We start from the raw sequence: 22,914 nt of genomic DNA, 5'->3' as shown, positions 1-22,914 counted from the left end.
CAGGTCTCCTCTTGTGATGGTTGGTTCCTGGTTCTGGTTCCGGTTCTGATTCCGTTTTGTGGCAGTACTCCTGTTCTGGAGTGGATCTTCATTCGTGACTGATGGATACTTTGCAGGAGACCTCTCCGGCGGGAGATCCTTGCCTCTGGGAAGTCAAGAGGACTTCGTTGCAGGATCCTCGCTCCCTTCCTGGTCTCTGCTGGAGAGCTGCTAGTCGCGCCCAGAGGTCGTTACTTAAGAGGGGAGTTATGTCACATCCTGTTCTGTGCTGCGGATCATTTCTGGCATTGGCTTCTGGTATACTCGTTTTACAATTCTTGTTTAGTTTTTCTTCATTTTTCTGGTTTTCTATTCCATGTCTGGTTTAATTTATGCTGGGTTTTCTGGGTTCATTTCTTTATTCCGTTCCTGGAATTCCCAGTCTTCTGGATTCCTGTATATGGTTGTTTTATGTTGCCACATCCGTTCCTTTACCATGAATCCTTTTGTTTCAGTTGGTTCCTGCAGGCAGTTGTTCCAAGTCATCTGCCCCTTTCTTGCAGGTAAGTGCTGTGTGTGTTTTATTGTTGTTTATTTAGTCATGCATATCTAGGCAGTCTAGGACCCACTGTAATTGGAGTACTTTGCCGCAGTTGGTGGGCTGCATACATCTTGGCTATTTATGTATGTCTAAATCTCCAATGTTTTACATATATAGTGTGCCAAACCAAGCCACTTTAGGTCATATTGCAGAACATTTAAAGGTAGTCTGAAATAGCTGTGTTAACCTGGTGTAAAAATGTATTCGTGGGTTTTAGAATAGAGAGCATGCATAGGCTAACAGCCGTGAATAAAATTGGCAGTTGACTCCTGGAGCCGTGAATAAAAATTGTCAGTTGACTCCCTGAACTGTGTTTCGTCCGGTTACTGGGGGGATTTGGGATATTGCCTTCTTTTCCAGCGCTTTACTTTGGATTACCTTCTATACCAGCGGAGATCTTGGGATTTAATATTGCAGCTCCGCTACAATTGGTGGCAAGCGGCGGGATCCAACCTTACAGCCGAAAAGCGGTGTTCGGGTAATTGAAACTACAGAACAGGAAAGTGAATGGCAATTCGGATACAACAAAGAACCGAACACGGAGGTGAATGGAGACATACTACACTGCATTGAAACGGCAGATGTTAAAGGAACTATTGGAAGCCAGGGGTAAGATAGCCAGCAATAAGCCAAAAGCTGTGCTTATTGCTGAATTGATGGAGGGAGACAGAGCTCGCAGCGTTAAACCCCCACCAGCCATGGAAGAAACCCCCTTCCAAAAGGAAATGAGGACCAGGATGGAATTTTTACCCCAGCCAGTACCCCTGGAAATACTGACAGTACTGATGGCGGATGTGCAGGAGTATGTGATGGCACACGGACCGCAGAATTCACCCTCCAGAGCAGAATCTATTACTGCTTCAGTCAGCAACCAGGTAAAGCCTAAGATCCCATACCATGCTTTTAAAATGTTCTGTGAAGAGAAAGATGAGATTGATGGGTATCTACAAGACTTTGAGAGGCTATGTGACTTGCATGATTTGGAGCAGGCAGTGTGGGTACCTTTACTGGCAGGAACACTGGCAGGTCGGGCAGCCGAAGCCTATCAGGCTGTACCCAGGGAGGACAGTAAAGATTATGCCCGGGTAAAACAGGCTATACTGGAAAGATACGCCATTACCCCAGAGGCATACCGGCGCAAGTTTCGAGGGTTGCGCAAACCAGAGAAAGATTCCCATGCAGAGTGGGCCCACAAACTGGACCAAGCCTCCCAGGGATGGATACAAGCCAGTCAAGCAACCACCATGGAGGAGTTACAGCAATTGCTGCTGTTAGAACAGTCTTTTAATGGTCTGTCCCCAGAGGCACAGGAATGGGTGAGAGATAGAAACCCCTCACCCTAAGAGAAGCTGCAAGACTAGCAGACCAGCACTATGACGCCAGGAGGCATCACGGTAACCTCAACCGAGGTTACCCTCGACCCACCGCTCAACCTCATACAGCTACCCCTACTGCACCTACAGCAAACCCATTCCGGCCAACCCCAGGGGGGCACACTTCACCCTCCAGGTATAATGGCAGAGCGAATATACAGTGCCATACGTGCAAACAATGGGGCCACATGGCGAGAGAGTGTACCCAGAACCGGAGCCGCCAAGCATGGAGCCAGGTACGGCAGAATCCAGCACCAAGAGCAGCCACCCACCACTACCAATCGGAGCCAGCAACCCAGGAGATACTTTTTAATCAGATCGAAGAGCCCCTGGGGATACTACACGATGTGATGTCGGTACAAGCCACAGACAACAGGCAACACCAGTCCGCTTATGGATCTACCGCCCCTCTTCCACCAGTGACCACTTCGGCCCACCCACGACCAGGGGTAGGCAACAACTCGTACCCTCCCAGGTACAATACACGACCGCCAACCCGCTGCTATACCTGCAACCAGCAAGGACATATTCAAAGAGATTGCCAACGGAACAGGAACCGACCAACCTGGCATAACCAGGGGCCACCACCCCTGTACCGAGCTGCGGTACACTGTTACCAAAAAGAACCCTTTGTCCCACACATGACAGCCATATCCGTAGAAGAACCCCTGGGAACCCTGCACGAAGTGAACCCCATACAAGCCGCCTCAGACAACCGACAGGGGCACCGTCAGGTGGTACACATAGAGGGAAAGAGTATACAAGGATTATGTGACTCTGGTTCCACCTTGACTCTGGTCCGAAATCATCTGGTTCCAAAGAACAATCTCACTGGGGACTGTGTGGCTGTACGAGTGGCAGGGGGAGCAATTTACAAAGTCCCCACTGCCAAGGTACATTTGGATTGGGGAGCGGGGCATGGGAATGTGGAGGTAAGAATTTGCCAGCTGATGTGATCTTGGGCAATGACTTGGGGGAGCTCACATCCGCCTTTGTTCCCCAACCCACCGTCCAACAAGCATACCCTTTTGTTACTCGACAGCAGGCCCACACCACAGCTCCATCCGATCACTCTGAGGCTCAGGTAGCGTGGCCAGTTATACTGCAGGGAACAGACCTTATTGGTATCGCCCAGACGGGCACAGGGAAAACATTAGCATACCTACTTCCAGGTTTTGTTCACCTGGACCTTCAGCCGTGTCCTAGAGATCAGCGTGGGGTGGGCCCTTAAAAAGCTGCAACCCTATTTGTATGGGTGGTACTCCGGACATCCCCAAGCCGATCCGTTGGGATCAGACTGTGTATGCTGGCTTGGTTCTGGGGGAGCATTGTGGCAAACCTAGCCACTTTAGGTCATATTGCAGAACATTTAAAGGTTGTCTGAAATAGCTGTGTTAACCTGGTGTAAAAAATGTAAAATGCATAGGCTAACAGCCGTGAATAAAATTGTCAGTTGACTCCTGGAGCCGTGAATAAAAATTGTCAGTTGACTCCCTGAACTGTGTTTCGTCTGGTTACTGGGGGATTTGGGATATTGCCTTCTTTTCCAGCGCTTTACTTTGGATTACCTTCTATACCAGCGGAGATCTTGGGATTTAATATCGCAGCTCCGCTACATATAGTACTTAGTTATGTCTTCTCTTGTTTTGCCTTGTATCTCTGGTTTTATTTTATTTTGTCTTGTATTCTCAGTTCATGTACAGTTCTGTCCTGCCCTGTTCATGTTTCCCTCATGTCTTGTGTACATGTTCTGGGTTCTGCTTTCTGTCCTGCTCCGGTTCTGGGCCGCCACCCCTGACGCTGTGTCTACTTTGGTATTTTGATCTCGGCTTTCTCCTGACTATTCTACGTTCTATCCTCCCTGACTTGGCTATTGTTTTTTTCGCTTACCTGATTTCTGGCTTCCCTGACTCGGCTTATCCCTGACTATTCTTGTTCTAACAGCGTATAACCCAGAAATTCTAAGGACTGGTGTGGCGGATAGCCTGGCACCCCGACCGGGTGCCTCTGCCAATTGCTGGTTCCTAGTGCCTAGTGCTTACCGAGTACCACAAGCACTGCACCAGACACCATCATTCACTTCCAGCATTACAGCTTGGCTGGGGTCTCGCCGTCCTCCACCCACCCTGGACCCAAGACCAGGATCCAGCTTCCAGTGGGCAGATCTCTCCTACTCCAGAGAGTGTAGCAGGCTGCTCTTACTAGAGCAAGTGATTATAACCCAGAGGAGTATAGTGATATAGCAATGCCCAGGGTAAATACAGATGAGGCTCTATCTTGAGGGTAAGCAGGAACTCGTTTAATGGGAGCCATAACTGGCCTTATATGCAAGTCCCCATGCAAGGGGCACTCCCCTCTGAACCTGAGAGTAAACCACAGTATGAACAATTACACAACCACATTGGCTCTCAGATCCAGGATACTCCCATACATAATCAGATAATCTCTCCTCTGTACCTGGGAGATAATTGAGTCAAGCACTATACTAAACTCAATTATCTCCATACACAAAACACACATTTTTATAAACCCCCCCAAAATACCTTTAAAACATAAAAAAACACAAATGTTACATCCCTGGATAGCCCTGATCTGGGTGACCAACATATCCAAAACTCACCAAGATCAGTTCAGGGGTTCAGGAATTTCCTGGAAGTCACTTATTTGACCGACCACACGCATGGTCCCAAGCCCAAAATAGTTCCAGAGAATCAGTGCTTGCGGTCGGTCTAGTTCGGTAGTTTAAAACTGAATTGTAACGAACCGTTTCAGCAGACAAGGGGTTAAAAATCCGTTTAGGCGATAATCCCCTTTCTGAGACACAGGCACAGCTACTGCAGAACACCAAACTCCCGAACTGGATACAAAATAGCACTCCAAACTGGAACCTCACGAATAGCAGCTAGCAGACGAACAGGAAAAGCATACATCAGTACAGTGAATCCCCCCAAGAACGAGACAAGGCTCTGTGTTGAGGGTCAAGCAGTGGTCTGAGGTGCTGGCACACCCAGCCTGGTTTTTATTACAGTCTTTTCAAATACAGGACCGCCCACAGGGAGGTATAAAACAACCAATCACATATCAGTTACATCCCACATATTCCCTCCCCTTATCCTGAGAGGAAACTCAATTACACATACAGTTAAAACATACTTTTTACCCAACTTTCATAACTCTAAAACCATACATCCAATTCACATACAAATTACATATTCACAATCAATCCATTCAGGGGAACAACATATCAAAAAAATGGCATGAATCAGACCAGGGGTTCAGAAGTTAGTAAAATATCTTTTGGCTGGCACATGGCTATCTGGCCCAGACCAGTTTTACAGAGCCCTCTATCCTGGAGACAATGGGGAAAATAATCCAATTATATCCAGGGATAGAGGCAGACTCCATTGAGCACATGGTTGCAAAAAGACATAAAATTACACAATGTTACAATTACTACATAAAACATATACATGCAACATATCCCCAGATAGCTTAGGTCTGAGCGCACATTATTGAATGGTGCTCAGACCACACACATACAGTTCAATTGCCATGGAGCTAAAGTCTTTCCCATAGTCTTTCATTATATGAATGGGCTCCATGGCATAGCTATCTGGGTTATCACCGCTCACACAGGGCAAGTACCGAATGACCCCACTGTATTTAAAGGGTCAGAATGAGTGACATACACTCTGGTATGGCCGAATACTGTTTTTAAAGGGCCCAATCTCCCAGGGCCATAGTCCAAAGGCAGCAGGCGGGCAACCAGGCTTCTCCAATGCAATGTGGCAAGATTGCTCTCGTCACATGAATAAACTACCGAACATAGTCAATGTTCTTAACCTGGAGCTTGTTCCCCTCATCCAGACGAATGAGTCCACCGAACAGTGCCCTTCTAACTTGTATAAAACCGAACACAGGCGATGATGGAAGTACAGCGGTGTTTGGGAGTTTCTGTGTCCGATTTTAGTTCCATGAGATTCATGCCCAAACACCGCTGCCTGCGTTCATTCAAACAAGATGGTCGCCACCTCGTGGTTGTCCATAGGAATTTGCGGCCACCTAGATGAAGAGTTAGAACACTGCGGTGAGAACCGTTCCAAGGTGGTAATAGGTGTTGTTCGGTTGTCAAACGGGACAATGTTAAAATAGGAGGGGAATGCAATCTACTGAACAGTATATCAAAAAGGCACGAACAAGGTATATTATGATCCTTTTTGCATGGCCCATAGTCCTGAGGCAGGAGGCTGGCAAACAGGCTCCTCCAAAAACCAGTGGCGAGGTTACTTTCGCCACAACCAGTAAACGTTGTCTAATCTATTATCTTATTTATTTACTCTGCGTGTTGGGTCACAGTTTACTGTGACATATACGTTTTGATTATCTATATTCTTTGGCTGTTGGTGAGACACTGTTAGAAGACTCTCGTTTATTTATTTATTTTATATAGTGGTATAATATTTTGTTTATACCATAGATAAACTGTAATATCTTGATTTGTGTTTTCTACGTTGATTGAAATAAGTTTTTTATGTATCTTCTTATATAATATATTTCCTCTTTCTTCTTGTTGGGTGGCCCGCCATATTATATAGATAAACATCAATACGCATCAGACTTACGGTTTCTTCAGGTTTATTCTTACAGTTACGGATACATAATAAAACAACAACGGATGTTACAGGATAATGGATGTTCAACAGCAGATGGTAAATTCTGGACTCCTGAAGGGAGAGTTAGTCTCTACATAGTTAGAGAACACCCGGAAGAGAACCATGCAGCAAACAACAAGCAACAGCAAGAACTTGTGGTCCTTTGTCCCCTATTCTATATAGCTATGACCATAATGGCATCAGAATATAACCCTAGACATATAAAGACAAGACTCCCAATTACCACATTACAGAGTTCTCATGGTACAGCATAACAAAGTACTATCTGTTCTTTTCAACCCATTAAACATCCATGCCTACTATGAATATAAATAGGAACATAGTAATATTCTACATAAACCAAATAGATAACATAGATCCCACAGTGTGAGAACCGTGGGAGCAGCAAAGAAAGAGGAAGTACAGAAGAGTTGCTGATTGGGTGACCTTGTTACTATGACATGCGATTGTTATATGTCTTATTATACAGATTTTAATGTTAGATTTTCTTTGCTGCTGAGGAAAATAAAGAGAGTGCAACATTATATTACCCTCCGTGTATATAATACAATTAATTATTTCTCCAGCAATGCCTTGTGTGGTTTCAGCACATTAATCACTCTTTATTCTGTGATCAGGTCCTTTCTTCTCACTCCCCTCCAGAAGGTCACAGAACATACTAGCTTCCATGGGTGATGGTGAATGCAAAACCAGGAAGGAATGCTGAACAGGACAAGGTCCACATTAACTGAGAGAATGATGGTATGAAGTGAGAAGACACTTATTGATTGACATCTTATTGATTATTGAACCTCCCCCAGAAAGCCCTCATTTCTTTTAGACACACCTGATCACCTCATTATAAATCTCCACCATGTTCAGGTCCACGCTGTATTCCCATAATCCTCTTCTGTCCTCCATCTCCTTGTACAGGGCTTGAAGGGCTTGCTTGTTTATCCCTGGGCTTTCTGATGTTCCCTGAACTCAAACAGAACCAGTCATCACCACCAACGTTGCCCACAACCACATTGTTTTTAAACAGAATTATAAAATTGACTGCTACAAAACACGGCTCTGGGTCAGCAGTCCAAAGGCTCCAAATACTTAAAAAAAAAACCATGTATAATATAAATGACTATTGTGCGTCACCAATATATCTCAATTTGTACTTTTGGGTACAGAAACTCTGAGAAATCATGTCTCCACAACTATCCCAGAATTCCTAGCACAAAATGCAAATGAGCAAGGACAGGCATTCTGTGTCAGACTTTGCTATGTAGCAATGGAATGCTGATGTAAACTCTTTAAAAATAACAAAAAAAGTATGAGTCATGAAAGAAAGGACCAGTGACCATTCACCAGCCATGATGTCGAAGGGCTCTCTGTCAACCTACAGCTAGGTACCCCTTCATTTGTGGTAAGAGCAAACCTGATAGAACTTGCAAGGTTATTTACTAAAATTAAAATTCTAAGTAAATTTTAAAAAAAGGTCAGAGTGGCTAAACTGAGATCATCAAATGTTTTCCACTTTGGATATTTTGACCTTAAATTTGAAATTGTCTTAGAATTCTCACGTTGGTAAGTAATTCTATATATTTACTCAGATGAATTTAGATTTTTCCATCTTGGCTTTTATATTGTTCGTATTTGATGTTTCTGATTGGTGATAGTGTATTAGTGAGGTATAACCTGGGTGGCCTGCTCTTACCTTATTTCAGCTTTTCCAGGGCTTTGGTTGTGAACGAAGCACAACAGTGTCAGACACCTCAAGGTGTATCATTAGTGGCATCCCTTACTAGCTAAACAAAGACTGTATATATACTTTAAAGGGACACTCCATAAACAATACAGCGCACATTCACCAAACCATAACCAACTCAAGGCACTCACCTCCACAAACAGTGTTACAGGCTGATTAGGGGGAGCATGCACTTACCTCCATGGTAAATGTCTTCCCTGAGCCGGTTTGCCCATAGGCGAAAATACAGACATTGTACCCATTCAAACATGACATGACCACAGGCTCGATTTCCAGGAAAACCTAAAGCAGAAAGGGTGTTACAGGAAAGTGTAATTTATATAGAATATTTATTATTAGTACACTGTGACCTTAAACACATTACTGTCATTAGTACACTGTGACCCTGGGAGGGACTGACCATTAAACATGTCACTGTCATTAGTACACTGTGACCCTGGGAGGGACTGACCATTAAACATGTCGCTGTCATTAGTACACTGTGACCCTGAGAGGGACTGACCATTAAACATGTCACTGTCATTAGTACCCTGTGACCCTGGGAGGGACCGACCATTAAACATGTCACTGTCATTAGTACACTGTGACCCTGGGAGGGACTGACCATTAAACATGTCACTGTCATTAGTACGCTGTGACCCTGGGAGGGACTGACCATTAAACATGTCACTGTCATTAGTACGCTGTGACCCTGGGAGGGACTGACCATTAAACATGTCACTGTCATTAGTACACTGTGATCCTGGGAGGGACTGACCATTAAACATGTCACTGTCATTAGTACTCTGTGACCCTGGGAGGGACTGACCATTAAACATGTCACTGTCATTAGTACGCTGTGACCCTGGGAGACACTGACCATTAAACATGTCACTGTCATTAGTATACTGTGACCCTGGGAGAGACCGACCATTAAACATGTCAATGTCATTAGTACACTGTGACCCCGGGAGGGACTGACCATTAAACATGTCACTGTCATTAGTATACTGTGACCCTGGGAGAGACCGACCATTAAACATGTCACTGTCATTAGTACACTGTGACCCTGGGAGGGACCGACCATTAAACATGTCACTGTCATTAGTACACTGTGACCCTGGGAGGGACCGACCATTAAACATGTCACTGTCATTAGTACACTGTGACCCTGGGAGGGACCGACCATTAAACATGTCACTGTCATTAGTACGCTGTGACCCTGGGAGGGACTGACCATTAAACATGTCACTGTCATTAGTACACAGTGACCCTGGGAGGGACCGACCATTAAACATGTCACTGTCATTAGTACGCTGTGATCCTGGGAGGGACTGACCATTAAACATGTCACTGTCATTAGTACACTGTGAACCTGGGAGGGACCGACCATTAAACATGTTACTGTCATTAGTACTCTGTGACCCTGGGAGGGACTGACCATTAAACATGTCACTGTCATTAGTACACTGTGACCCTGGGAGGGACTGACCATTAAACATGTCACTGTCATTAGTACACTGCGACCCTGGGAGGGACCGACCATTAAACATGTCACTGTCATTAGTACACTGTGACCCTGGGAGGGACTGATCATTAAACATGTTACTGTCATTAGTACACTGTGACCCTGGGAGGGACTGACCATTAAACATGTCACTGTCATTAGTACACTGTGACCCTGGGAGGGACCGACCATTAAACATGTTACTGTCATTAGTACTCTGTGACCCTGGGAGGGACTGACCATTAAACATGTCACTGTCATTAGTACACAGTGACCCTGGGAGGGACCGACCATTAAACATGTCACTGTCATTAGTACGCTGTGACCCTGGGAGGGACTGACCATTAAACATGTCACTGTCATTAGTACACTGTGACCCTGGGAGGGACCGACCATTAAACATGTTACTGTCATTAGTACTCTGTGACCCTGGGAGGGACTGACCATTAAACATGTCACTGTCATTAGTACACTGTGACCCTGGGAGGGACTGACCATTAAACATGTCACTGTCATTAGTACACTGCGACCCTGGGAGGGACCGACCATTAAACATGTCACTGTCATTAGTACACTGTGACCCTGGGAGGGACTGATCATTAAACATGTTACTGTCATTAGTACACTGTGACCCTGGGAGGGACTGACCATTAAACATGTCACTGTCATTAGTACACTGTGACCCTGGGAGGGACCGACCATTAAACATGTTACTGTCATTAGTACTCTGTGACCCTGGGAGGGACTGACCATTAAACATGTCACTGTCATTAGTACACTGTGACCCTGGGAGGGACTGACCATTAAACATGTCACTGTCATTAGTACACTGTGACCCTGGGAGGGACCGACCATTAAACATGTCACTGTCATTAGTACACTGTGACCCTGGGAGGGACTGACCATTAAACATGTCACTGTCATTAGTACACTGTGACCCTGGGAGGGACTGACCATTAAACATGTCACTGTCATTAGTACACTGTGACCCTGGGAGGGACTGACCATTAAACATGTCACTGTCATTAGTACACTGTGACCCTGGGAGGGACTGACCATTAAACATGTTACTGTCATTAGTACACTGTGACCCTGGGAGGGACTGACCATTAAACATGTCACTGTCATTAGTACACTGTGACCCTGGGAGGGACCGACCATTAAACATGTTACTGTCATTAGTACTCTGTGACCCTGGGAGGGACTGACCATTAAACATGTCACTGTCATTAGTACACTGTGACCCTGGGAGGGACTGACCATTAAACATGTCACTGTCATTAGTACACTGTGACCCTGGGAGGGACCGACCATTAAACATGTCACTGTCATTAGTACACTGTGACCCTGGGAGGGACTGACCATTAAACATGTCACTGTCATTAGTACACTGTGACCCTGGGAGGGACTGACCATTAAACATGTCACTGCCATTAGTACACTGTGACCCTGGGAGGGACCGACCATTAAACATGTCACTGTCATTAGTACACTGTGACCCCGGGAGGGACTGACCATTAAACATGTCACTGTCATTAGTACCCTGTGACCCTGGGAGGGACTGACCATTAAACATGTCACTGTCATTAGTACGCTGTAACCCTGGGAGGGACCGACCATTAAACATGTCACTGTCATTAGTACACTGTGACCCTGGGAGGGACTGACCATTAAACATGTCACTGTCATTAGTACCCTGTGACCCTGGGAGGGACTGACCATTAAACATGTCACTGTCATTAGTACACTGTGACCCTGGGAGGGACCGACCATTAAACATGTCACTGTCATTAGTACACTGTGACCCTGGGAGGGACTGACCATTAAACATGTCACTGTCATTAGTACGCTGTGACCCTGGGAGAGACTGACCATTAAACATGTCACTGTCATTAGTACACTGTGACCCTGGGAGGGACTGACCATTAAACATGTCACTGTCATTAGTACACTGTGACCCTGGGAGGGACCGACCATTAAACATGTCACTGTCATTAGTACACTGTGACCCTGGGAGGGACTGACCATTAAACATGTTACTGTCATTAGTACACTGTGACCCTGGGAGGGACTGACCATTAAACATGTCACTGTCATTAGTACACTGTGACCCTGGGAGGGGCCGACCATTAAACATGTTACTGTCATTAGTACTCTGTGACCCTGGGAGGGACTGACCATTAAACATGTCACTGTCATTAGTACACTGTGACCCTGGGAGGGACTGACCATTAAACATGTCACTGTCATTAGTACACTGTGACCCTGGGAGGGACCGACCATTAAACATGTCACTGTCATTAGTACATTGTGACCCTGGGATGGACTGACCCTTAAACATGTCACTATCATTAGTACACTACCCGACAACAGGAGGCTCAACGACAAGACTGTCACCGATGCATACCCCATGCCTCGTATAGACGAGCTTCTGGATAGGATGGCTCGTGCAGGTACCTCACCACCATTGACCTGTGCAAGAGGTACTGGCAGATACCCCTGGTGGCAGATGCGGTCCCCAATTCAGCCTTTGTCACCCCCTTTGGGATGAAGAACGCCCTGGCCACTTTCCAAAGGACGGTGGACCAGCTGTTGGATGGCCTCCAGGACTATGCCTGCGCATACCTGGACGACACTGTCATATACAGCTAGATATATATAGATAATGGAAGTGCACTCAACCCTTCGTCATGGAATCCAGGGTGCTCCAATGGACAAGTCCCAGAACCAGAATGGACCAAATGTAAAATTATTAAATCTAGAAAATAATCCAGGCACTCTATCGAATTCCAAAATAAAGGCAATTTTATTAGAACCAGGAACTACACAGCAACATTTCGACCCCTTAGGGCCTTTGTCAAGCTTGGCTCACTAAGACCCAGGTGTTGGCCTTTCTAGGGACGACCGGTTACTATAGGAAATTTGTTCCCAACTACAGTGCCCTAGCTAAACCCCTCACTGACCTGACCAAAAAGAACCTGCCCAGGCAGGTAAACTGGACCCCAGAGTGTGATCAGGCGTTCCAAGCCCTTAAGGAGTGTTACAAAACCGTTACAGACAGACATTGGGATGTTCTTTATTATATGTGGCTTCGGTACTTGCATTTTATACTGTACTCACGAAAGGGATTACGTGCACCGATTCGTGAAACGAACAATGGACCACCCGGTCCCTGGCATGTGCCGCCACTTAACCCCGGTCACCTTTCTTACTATCGAACGGCCGACCACCATACTGGAGGAGTGTGTTATCACTTGATCGCCCAGAGCGTTGCGGTTTGCGGTTAACCGCAGGTTAATTGACGGCCTCAGGGCATTCCCGTTCGTGCCTTATCTCCCGATAATCTAACTACCGAAAGGGTCACGAACGGGGACCACCTACAGCCTGGCGTTTGGCCTCAATTAGAATGTGGAATGTTGCGGTTAACCGCAGGTTAAGTACCCCCTTCATGGCGATCTACGTTCATCTCCCGAACTGCTGAAACATCCAGCCAGAGAGTGGGGATTCGTGCACAACTCTGGCCGGTACGCGTTCCACGAGTTTGATGCCGATGTCCCGCTGCCTATTGAAACACGCAAAAACATGGCCGCCATCTCAGGCTCAGGGACCAAATATGCGAACGGACTTGATAACGAATACACTAAGCATATGGTTCGTGGGTTTGAGGCGCTCTTCGGTGAACTATTGCATCCAGACCGGGGCTATAGAATGAATGGTAGAAGTCCCGAATTCTAACTAAAAATGTGGAAGTTATATATTTTTAACCTGTTTTGTGTGTGCAATAAAAACGTGGTATTTAGGCGCTTGGAGATAATTGTATTGTCAAAACCGTTGGATTCATTATCTCCAAACTGGGCGGTAACAAATTCAAACTATGCCTTGCATGCTGATTGGTTGATCCCTTGTAACATTCCTGTATCCCATCAGGTCCAGAGGGGGAGATTTTGCATAAATATCGATTCCTGTGTGCCATTAACGCCAGTTCTTGTTTGACCTTCAAATCGCAGCCTTGACTCGTTTTGTGGGGGAAAGAGTATCCTAGCTGTATACTAGCTAGTGGGATTGTTCTACATTTGCAGGATTCGTATGGACTACTAGCTGCAGCGGTTCTCCTCACTCTCTACACTGGGATCCAGATTATCCATGCGGTCCAGCTTCCAGTAACAAGGATGCATTGGTGAATGCCCCTGTCCTGGTTGCTCCTAATCCCCGGAAACGCTTTCTTCTCCACACAGATGCCTCCATGTTTGGGTTAGGAGCGGTGCTGAGCCAGGCCGGGGACGATGGCGTGGCTTACCTCAGGAGGAAGTTGTTGCCCAGGAAGGTAAGCTACGCCGCCATTGAAAAGGAGTGCCTGGCGGTGGTGTGGGCACTCAAGAAATTACAACCCTATCTCTATAGACAACAATTTACCTGCTCATGGATCACAACCCCTTAGTGTGGCTTAACTGGGTCTCTGGGGACAATGCCTGCCTGTTACGATGGAGTCTGGCTCTGCAACCGTATAATTTCACTATTCATTATAGACCCGGTAAGCAGAACGCAAATGCCAACGGGCAGTCAAGACAGACAGCCTTGGACAAGTGATCCGTGAGTACTACTCCATTAGGATCAGACCGGGTATGCCGGTTAGTGGTCAAGAGGGGGAGCAGTATGGCGGGACTGCTGCCCCTGCGCAAATTGTCTTTATGTGATTGCCTGTATTTCCCCCATGTATTTGTGAATATTTGTATGTATTACCTGCTCCCCGTTCAGAAGAGCTCATACAAACGGGCTCCATTCGTCTCCCGAACGGGGACCACCTCAATACCCCAATTAGAATGTTTATTTAGAACGTTCACACCTCGCTAACGAGGTGTGGAAACCAAAAACCGCAAGGGAAACGAGTGGCGCGTGCCTCTCTTGGGGGCAGCCATTTATACCTGGCAGTCAGCATAAAGAGAGCCACCTCCATCTTAGCTCCCTGTCAATCATTGTTATAAGCTCCGCCCTTTACACCTGGCAGTCAGTACAGAGAGAGCCACCTCCATCTTAGCTCCCTGTCAGTCATTGTTATAAGCTCCGCCCTTTACACCTGGCAGTCAGTATAGAGAGAGGAACCTCCATCTTAGCTCCCTGTCAATCATTGTTATAAGCTCCGCCCTTTACACCTGGCAGTCAGTATAGAGAGAGCCACCTCCATCTTAGCTCCCTGTCAATCATTGTTATAAGCCCCGCCCATTACACCTGGCAGTCAGTATAGAGAGAGCCACCTCCATCTTAGCTCCCTGTCAATCATTGTTATAAGCTCTGCCCTTTACACCTGGAAGTCAGTATAGAGAGAGCCACCTCCATCTTAGCTCACTGTCAATCATTGTTATAAGCTCCGCCCTTTACACCTGGCAGTCAGTATAGAGAGAGCCACCTCCATCTTAGCTCCCTGTCAATCATTGTTATAAGCTCCGCCCATTACACCTGGCAGTCAGTATAGAGAGAGCCACCTCCATCTTAGGTCCCTGTCAGTCATTGTTATAAGCTCCGCCCTTTTTACTTGGCAGTCAGTATAGAGAGAGCCGCCTCCATCTTAGCTCCCTGTCAGTCATTGTTATAAGCTCCGCCCTTTACACCTGGCAGTCAGTATAGAGAGAGCCACCTCCATCTTAGGTCCCTGTCAATCATTGTTATAAGCTCCGCCCTTTACACCTGGCAGTACGTATAGAGAGAGACACCTCCATCTTAGCTCCCTGTCAGTCATTGTTATAAGCTCCGCCCTTTACACCTGGCAGTCAGTATAGAGAGAGCCACCTCCATCTTAGCTCCCTGTCAATCATTGTTATAAGCTCCGCCCTTTACACCTGGCAGTCAGTATAGAGAGAGCCACCTCCATCTTAGCTCCCTGTCAATCATTGTTATAAGCTCCGCCCTTTACATCTGGCAGTCAGTATAGAGAGAGAGCCACCTCCATCTTAGCTCCCTGTCAGTCATTGTTATAAGCTCCGCCCTTTACACCTGGCAGTCAGTATAGAGAGAGCCCCCTCCATCTTAGCTCCCTGTCAGTCATTGTTATAAGCTCCGCCCTTTACACCTGGCAGTCAGTATAGAGAGAGCCCCCTCCATCTTAGCTCCCTGTCAGTCATTGTTATAAGCTCCGCCCTTTACATCTGGCAGTCAGTATAGAGAGAGAGCCACCTCCATCTTAGCTCCCTCTCAATCATTGTTTAAGCTCCGCCCTTTTCACCTGGCAGACAGCATAGAGAGAGCCACCGCCATCTTAGCTCCCTGTCAGTCATTGTTATAAGCTCCGCCCTTTACACCTGGCAGTCAGTAAAGAGAGAGGAACCTCCATCTTAGCTCCCTGTCAATCATTGTTATAAGCTCCGCCCTTTACACCTGGCAGTCAGTATAGAGAGAGCCACCTCCATCTTAGCTCCCTGTCAATCATTGTTATAAGCTCCGCCCATTACACCTGGCAGTCAGTATAGAGAGAGCCACCTCCATCTTAGGTCCCTGTCAGTCATTGTTATAAGCTCCGCCCTTTACACCAGGCAGTACGTATAGAGAGAGCCACCTCCATCTTAGCTCCCTGTCAATCATTGTTATAAGCTCCGCCCTTTACACCTGGCAGTACGTATAGAGAGAGCCACCTCCATCTTAGCTCCCTGTCAATCATTGTTATAAGCTCCGCCCTTTACACCTGGCAGTCAGTATAGAGAGAGCCACCTCCATCTTAGCTCCTTGTCAATCATTGTTATAAGCTCCGCCCATTACACCTGGCAGTCAGTATAGAGAGAGCCACCTCCATCTTAGGTCCCTGTCAATCATTGTTATAAGCTCCGCCCTTTACACCTGGCAGTACGTATAGAGAGAGCCACCTCCATCTTAGCTCCCTGTCAATCATTGTTATAAGCTCCGCCCTTTACACCTGGCAGTACGTATAGAGAGAGCCACCTCCATCTTAGCTCCCTGTCAATCATTGTTATAAGCTCCGCCCTTTACACCTGGCAGTCAGTATAGAGAGAGCCACCTCCATCTTAGCTCCCTGTCAATCATTGTTATAAGCTCCGCCCATTACACCTGGCAGTCAGTATAGAGAGAGCCACCTCCATCTTAGCTCCCTGTCAATCATTGTTATAAGCTCCGCCCTTTACACCTGGCAGTCAGTATAGAGAGAGCCACCTCCATCTTAGCTCCCTGTCAATCATTGTTATAAGCTCCGCCCATTACACCTGGCAGTCAGTATAGAGAGAGCCACCTCCATCTTAGCTCCCTGTCAATCATTGTTATAAGCTCCGCCCATTACACCTGGCAGTCAGTATAGAGAGAGACACCTCTATCTTAGGTCCCTGTCAATCATTGTTATAAGCTCCGCCCTTTACACCTGGCAGTACGTATAGAGAGAGCCACCTCCATCTTAGCTCCCTGTCAATCATTGTTATAAGCTCCGCCCTTTACACCTGGCAGTACGTATAGAGAGAGCCACCTCCATCTTAGCTCCCTGTCAATCATTGTTATAAGCTCCGCCCATTACACCTGGCAGTCAGTATAGAGAGAGCCACCTCCATCTTAGCTCACTGTCAGTCATTGTTATAAGCTCCGCCCTTTACACCTGGCAGTCAGTATAGAGAGAGCCACCTCCATCTTAGCTCCCTGTCAATCATTGTTATAAGCTCCGCCCATTACACCTGGCAGTCAGTATAGAGAGAGCCACCTCCATCTTAGCTCCCTGTCAATCATTGTTATAAGCTCCGCCCAATACACCTGGCAGTCAGTATAGAGAGAGCCACCTCCATCTTAGGTCCCTGTCAGTCATTGTTATAAGCTCCGCCCTTTACACCTGGCAGTCAGTATAGAGAGAGCCGCCTCCATCTTAGCTCCCTGTCAATCATTGTTATAAGCTCCGCCCTTTACACCTGGCAGTCAATATAGAGAGAGCCACCTCCATCTTAGCTCCCTGTCAATCATTGTTATAAGCTCCGCCCATTACACCTGGCAGTCAGTATAGAGAGAGCCACCTCCATCTTAGGTCCCTGTCAATCATTGTTATAAGCTCCGCCCTTTACACCTGGCAGTACGTATAGAGAGAGCCACCTCCATCTTAGCTCCCTGTCAATCATTGTTATAAGCTCCGCCCTTTACACCTGGCAGTACGTATAGAGAGAGCCACCTCCATCTTAGGTCCCTGTCAATCATTGTTATAAGCTCCGCCCTTTACACCTGGCAGTACGTATAGAGAGAGCCACCTCCATCTTAGCTCCCTGTCAATCATTGTTATAAGCTCCGCCCTTTACACCTGGCAGTACGTATAGAGAGAGCCACCTCCATCTTAGCTCCCTGTCAATCATTGTTATAAGCTCCGCCCATTACACCTGGCAGTCAGTATAGAGAGAGACACCTCCATCTTAGCTCACTGTCAGTCATTGTTATAAGCTCCGCCCTTTACACCTGGCAGTCAGTATAGAGAGAGCCACCTCCATCTTAGCTCCCTGTCAATCATTGTTATAAGCTCCGCCCATTACACCTGGCAGTCAGTATAGAGAGAGCCACCTCCATCTTAGCTCCCTGTCAATCATTGTTATAAGCTCCGCCCATTACACCTGGCAGTCAGTATAGAGAGAGCCACCTCCATCTTAGGTCCCTGTCAGTCATTGTTATAAGCTCCGCCCTTTACACCTGGCAGTCAGTATAGAGAGAGCCGCCTCCATCTTAGCTCCCTGTCAATCATTGTTATAAGCTCTGCCCTTTACACCTGGCAGTCAGTATAGAGAGAGCCACCTCCATCTTAGCTCCCTGTCAATCATTGTTATAAGCTCCGCCCTTTACACCTGGCAGTCAGTATAGAGAGAGCCACCTCCATCTTAGCTCCCTGTCAGTCATTGTTATAAGCTCCGCCCTTTACACCTGGCAGTCAGTATAGAGAGAGCCCCCTCCATCTTAGCTCCCTGTCAATCATTGTTATAAGCTCCACCCTTTACACCTGGCAGTCAGTATAGAGAGAGCCACCTCCATCTTAGCTCCCTGTCAGTCATTGTTATAAGCTCCGCCCTTTACACCTGGCAGTCAGTATAGAGAGAGCCGCCTCCATCTTAGCTCCCTGTCAATCATTGTTATAAGCTCCGCCCTTTACACCTGGCAGTCAGTATAGAGAGAGCCACCTCCATCTTAGCTCCCTGTCAGTCATTGTTATAAGCTCCGCCCTTTACACCTGGCAGTCAGTATAGAGAGAGCCACCTCCATCTTAGCTCCCTGTCAATCATTGTTATAAGCTCCGCCCATTACACCTGGCAGTCAGTATAGAGAGAGCCACCTCCATCTTAGGTCCCTGTCAATCATTGTTATAAGCTCCGCCCTTTACACCTGGCAGTACGTATAGAGAGAGCCACCTCCATCTTAGCTCCCTGTCAATCATTGTTATAAGCTCCGCCCTTTACACCTGGCAGTACGTATAGAGAGAGCCACCTCCATCTTAGCTCCCTGTCAATCATTGTTATAAGCTCCGCCCATTACACCTGGCAGTCAGTATAGAGAGAGCCACCTCCATCTTAGGTCCCTGTCAGTCATTGTTATAAGCTCCGCCCATTACACCTGGCAGTCAGTATAGAGAGAGCCACCTCCATCTTAGGTCCCTGTCAGTCATTGTTATAAGCTCCGCCCTTTACACCTGGCAGTCAGTATAGAGAGAGCCGCCTCCATCTTAGCTCCCTGTCAATCATTGTTATAAGCTCCGCCCTTTACACCTGGCAGTCAGTATAGAGAGAGTAACCTCTATCTTAGCTCCCTGTCAATCATTGTTATAAGCTCCGCCCATTACACCTGGCAGTCAGTATAGAGAGAGCCACCTCCATCTTAGCTCCCTGTCAATCATTGTTATAAGCTCCGCCCATTACACCTGGCAGTCAGTATAGAGAGAGCCACCTCCATCTTAGCTCCCTGTCAATCATTGTTATAAGCTCCGCCCTTTACACCTGGCAGTCAGTATAGAGAGAGCCACCTCCATCTTAGCTCCCTGTCAATCATTCTTATAAGCTCCGCCCTTTACACCTGGCAGTCGGTAAAGAGGGGGAAACCTCCCTCTTAGTTCTAATTAGATGTGCGAATTGGCATTTACCGGCGGTTGGTAATCAGTCCTAATTTCTGCCCTGGGCTCCTAAAGGTCCAATACCAACTCTAGCTGGTAATATACATTCTGACACCCCCTGTTAAAATGCTCAGCCCTATAACAAGGTCTCACCTCCTCCTGTGTGGACTGCGGGAGGAAAACTTTGTCCAGCTCGAACGTCCGCTCTTTGCCCTTGTATAACACTGACAGTCTGGTATCATCGTTCCGGTCTGTGGTGAGTGGGGAGTCAGGTTCCTGATCATTGCCTTCTGCTGGGGGCCTAACCCTGCACAGCACGCGAATGTTTCCTAAACAGGAGACAGAGTTGGTAATGAGTTCACAATAAATAATCCTTCCACAGCTAGAAATAAACGAAAACGCTGTCCCAATAGTAAATCCCTCCACAAACGAGACAAAGCTCCGTCTTGAAGGTCAAGCAGTAATGTGTTTAATGGGGGCTACCTGCCCGGTATTTATGCAGGTCTCCACAAGGTAGACACTCCCCTAGGGGACCTTGTGGAAGACTGTAAAATATGTTATACAATAGCCAATCGCAGTGGCTTCAATACAAGCCCTTCCCATTTTACCCATAAATCATTCTTTCCTATCCCGGAGATAATTAGGGAGAAACCTAATTAACTCCGAGGATAGGGACCATCGCCATTTTAAAATACAATACGAAAAATACAATAAAATACATAAAATCAGAAGTACCGAATATATAGTGTTCGTGTAACGTATCCCCAGATAGCCTGGATCTGAGGGCATATTCCTACCGAATAGCGCTCAGGTCCGATGTACACAGTTCAATCGCCATGGAGTCAAAGTCTCTCATAAGTCCTTCGGTTATACGAATGACTCCATGGGACGACTATCTGGGTAAGTCCATACGAAAGGTAGAAAACTCCCGAACTGACCGGTGTTCGTACGCCTCGATGAAATAGAAGGGGGCGGCCGTTTCCAGCGGTGTTCGGTAGATAAAGTGTCCGTTTTTAGATCCATAGGTTTTGCACCGAACACCGCTGATTCGCCTCGTGTCCAAAATGGCCGCCGCCTCGTGGTCGGCATACGAACGACGACCACCCGTACGAATGGAATGGAGAGGTGTTTGCGGTTAACCACAACGTTCTAATTGTGGTCAAGGTGTTAACAAGCCGCACACTCCTCTCCTGGGTGGCCGTTGGTTCGGTAGTTTCACTCGGTACTTAGGGAAAACATACGAACAGGGGCATACGGACAGGAAATCCACGAACTCAAGGTAAATAGACGAACCAGCAATACAGGTTTATGCAGAAGGGTTCGTCACAGCAGAGAACACAGGCAGGAAAGGAAGATATATCTCTCAGGGCGCCCTTCCTGTAGCGCAGCCGGTATCACTTCCTGTGAGTTACGCAAAGTGTTATACGGTGATTGGCACTGCAGCCGGTATCACTTCCTGTGAGTTACGCTCAGTGTTATACGGTGATTGGCACTGCAGCCGGTATCACTTCCTGTGAGTTACGCTCAGTGTTATACGGTGATTGGCACTGCAGACGCTATCATGTCCTGTGAGATACGCTCAGTGTTATACGGTGATTGGCACTGCAGCCGCTATCATTTCCTGTGAGTTACGCTCAGTGTTATACGGTGATTGGCACTGCAGTCGGTATCACTTCCTGTGAGTTACGCTCAGTGTTATACGGTGATTGGCACTGCAGGCGGTATAATTTCCTGTGAGTTACGCTCCGTGTTATACGGTGATTGGCAATGCAGCCGGTATCACTTCCTGTGAGTTACGCTCCGTGTTATACGGTGATTGGCAATGCAGCCGGTATCATTTCCCGTGAGTTACGCTCAGTGTTATACGGTGATTGGCACTGCAGGCGGTATCATTTCCCGTGAGTTACGCTCCGTGTTATACGGTGATTGGCACTGCAGCTGGTACCATTTCCCGTGAGTTACGCTCCGTGTTATACAGTGATTGGCACTGCAGGCGGTATCATTTCCTGTGAGTTACGCTCCGTGTTATACGGTGATTGGCACTGCAGCCGCTATGATTTCCTGTGAATTACGCTCAGTGTTATACGGTGATTGGCACTGCAGGCGGTATCACTTCCTGTGAGTTACGCTCAGTGTTATACGGTGATTGGCACTGCAGGCGGTATCACTTCCTGTGAGTTACGCTCAGTGTTATACGGTGATTGGCACTGCAGCCGGTATCACTTCCTGTGAGTTACGCTCCGTGTTATACGGTGATTGGCACTGCAGCCGGTATCACTTCCTGTGAGTTACGCTCAGTAATATACGGTGATTGGCAATGCAGCCGGTATCACTTCCTGTGAGTTACGCTCAGTGTTATACGGTGAATGGCACTGCAGGCGGTATCATTTCCTGTGAGTTACGCTCCGTGTAATACGGTGATTGGCAATGCAGCCGGTATCGTTTCCTGTGAGTTATGCTCCGTGTTATACGGTGATTGGCAATGCAGCCGGTATCACTTCCTGTGAGTTACGCTCCGTGTTATACGGTGATTGGCACTGCAGACGGTATCATTTCCCGTGAGTTACGCTCAGTGTTATACGGTGATTGGCACTGCAGCTGGTACCATTTCCCGTGAGTTACGCTCCGTGTTATACAGTGATTGGCACTGCAGCCGCTATCATTTCCTGTGAGTTACGCAAAGTGTTATACGGTGATTGGCACTGCAGCCGCTATGATTTCCTGTGAATTACGCTCAGTGTTATACGGTGATTGGCACTGCAGGCGGTATCACTTCCTGTGAGATACGCTCAGTGTTATACGGTGATTGGCACTGAACGCTTGCTGCAGACAGAGCTGCCATCACCAATATTGATAAAAGTGAATACCTAAAGGGAAATAAAACATAAAAAAGACCATAGGGTAGTACAGTTTGCACTTGTGTTATAAATAAACTGTAAAATAACTGGTCAAACTCACTTTAAAAGCTGACTCAGACTATAGGTTTGTAGCAGAGATGAATCTCGGTAAG

The 22,914-nt window shown here is 47.0% G+C and overlaps 1 protein-coding gene across 1 annotated transcript in view; it reads right to left on the bottom strand.

Annotated features, from left to right (window-relative positions):
* The window catches only part of LOC134608226 (kinesin-like protein KIFC3), a 211,384-nt gene that overhangs the window by 35,763 nt on the left and 152,707 nt on the right, over positions 1 to 22,914 (bottom strand). The window contains exons 12-14 of the mRNA XM_063450888.1: positions 20,058 to 20,233; positions 8,542 to 8,646; positions 7,453 to 7,583 (exon numbers count right to left, since the gene is read on the bottom strand). Coding sequence (XP_063306958.1) covers positions 7,453 to 7,583; positions 8,542 to 8,646; positions 20,058 to 20,233 — 412 coding nt within the window. The remainder of the gene's footprint in view (positions 1 to 7,452; positions 7,584 to 8,541; positions 8,647 to 20,057; positions 20,234 to 22,914) is intronic.

Source organism: Pelobates fuscus, chromosome 4 (assembly GCF_036172605.1).
Source record: "Pelobates fuscus isolate aPelFus1 chromosome 4, aPelFus1.pri, whole genome shotgun sequence".
NCBI classification, from domain to species: Eukaryota; Metazoa; Chordata; class Amphibia; order Anura; family Pelobatidae; genus Pelobates; species Pelobates fuscus.
The sequence above is the reverse complement of the archived record's forward strand: the minus strand, read 5'-3'. Positions and strand labels throughout refer to the sequence as shown.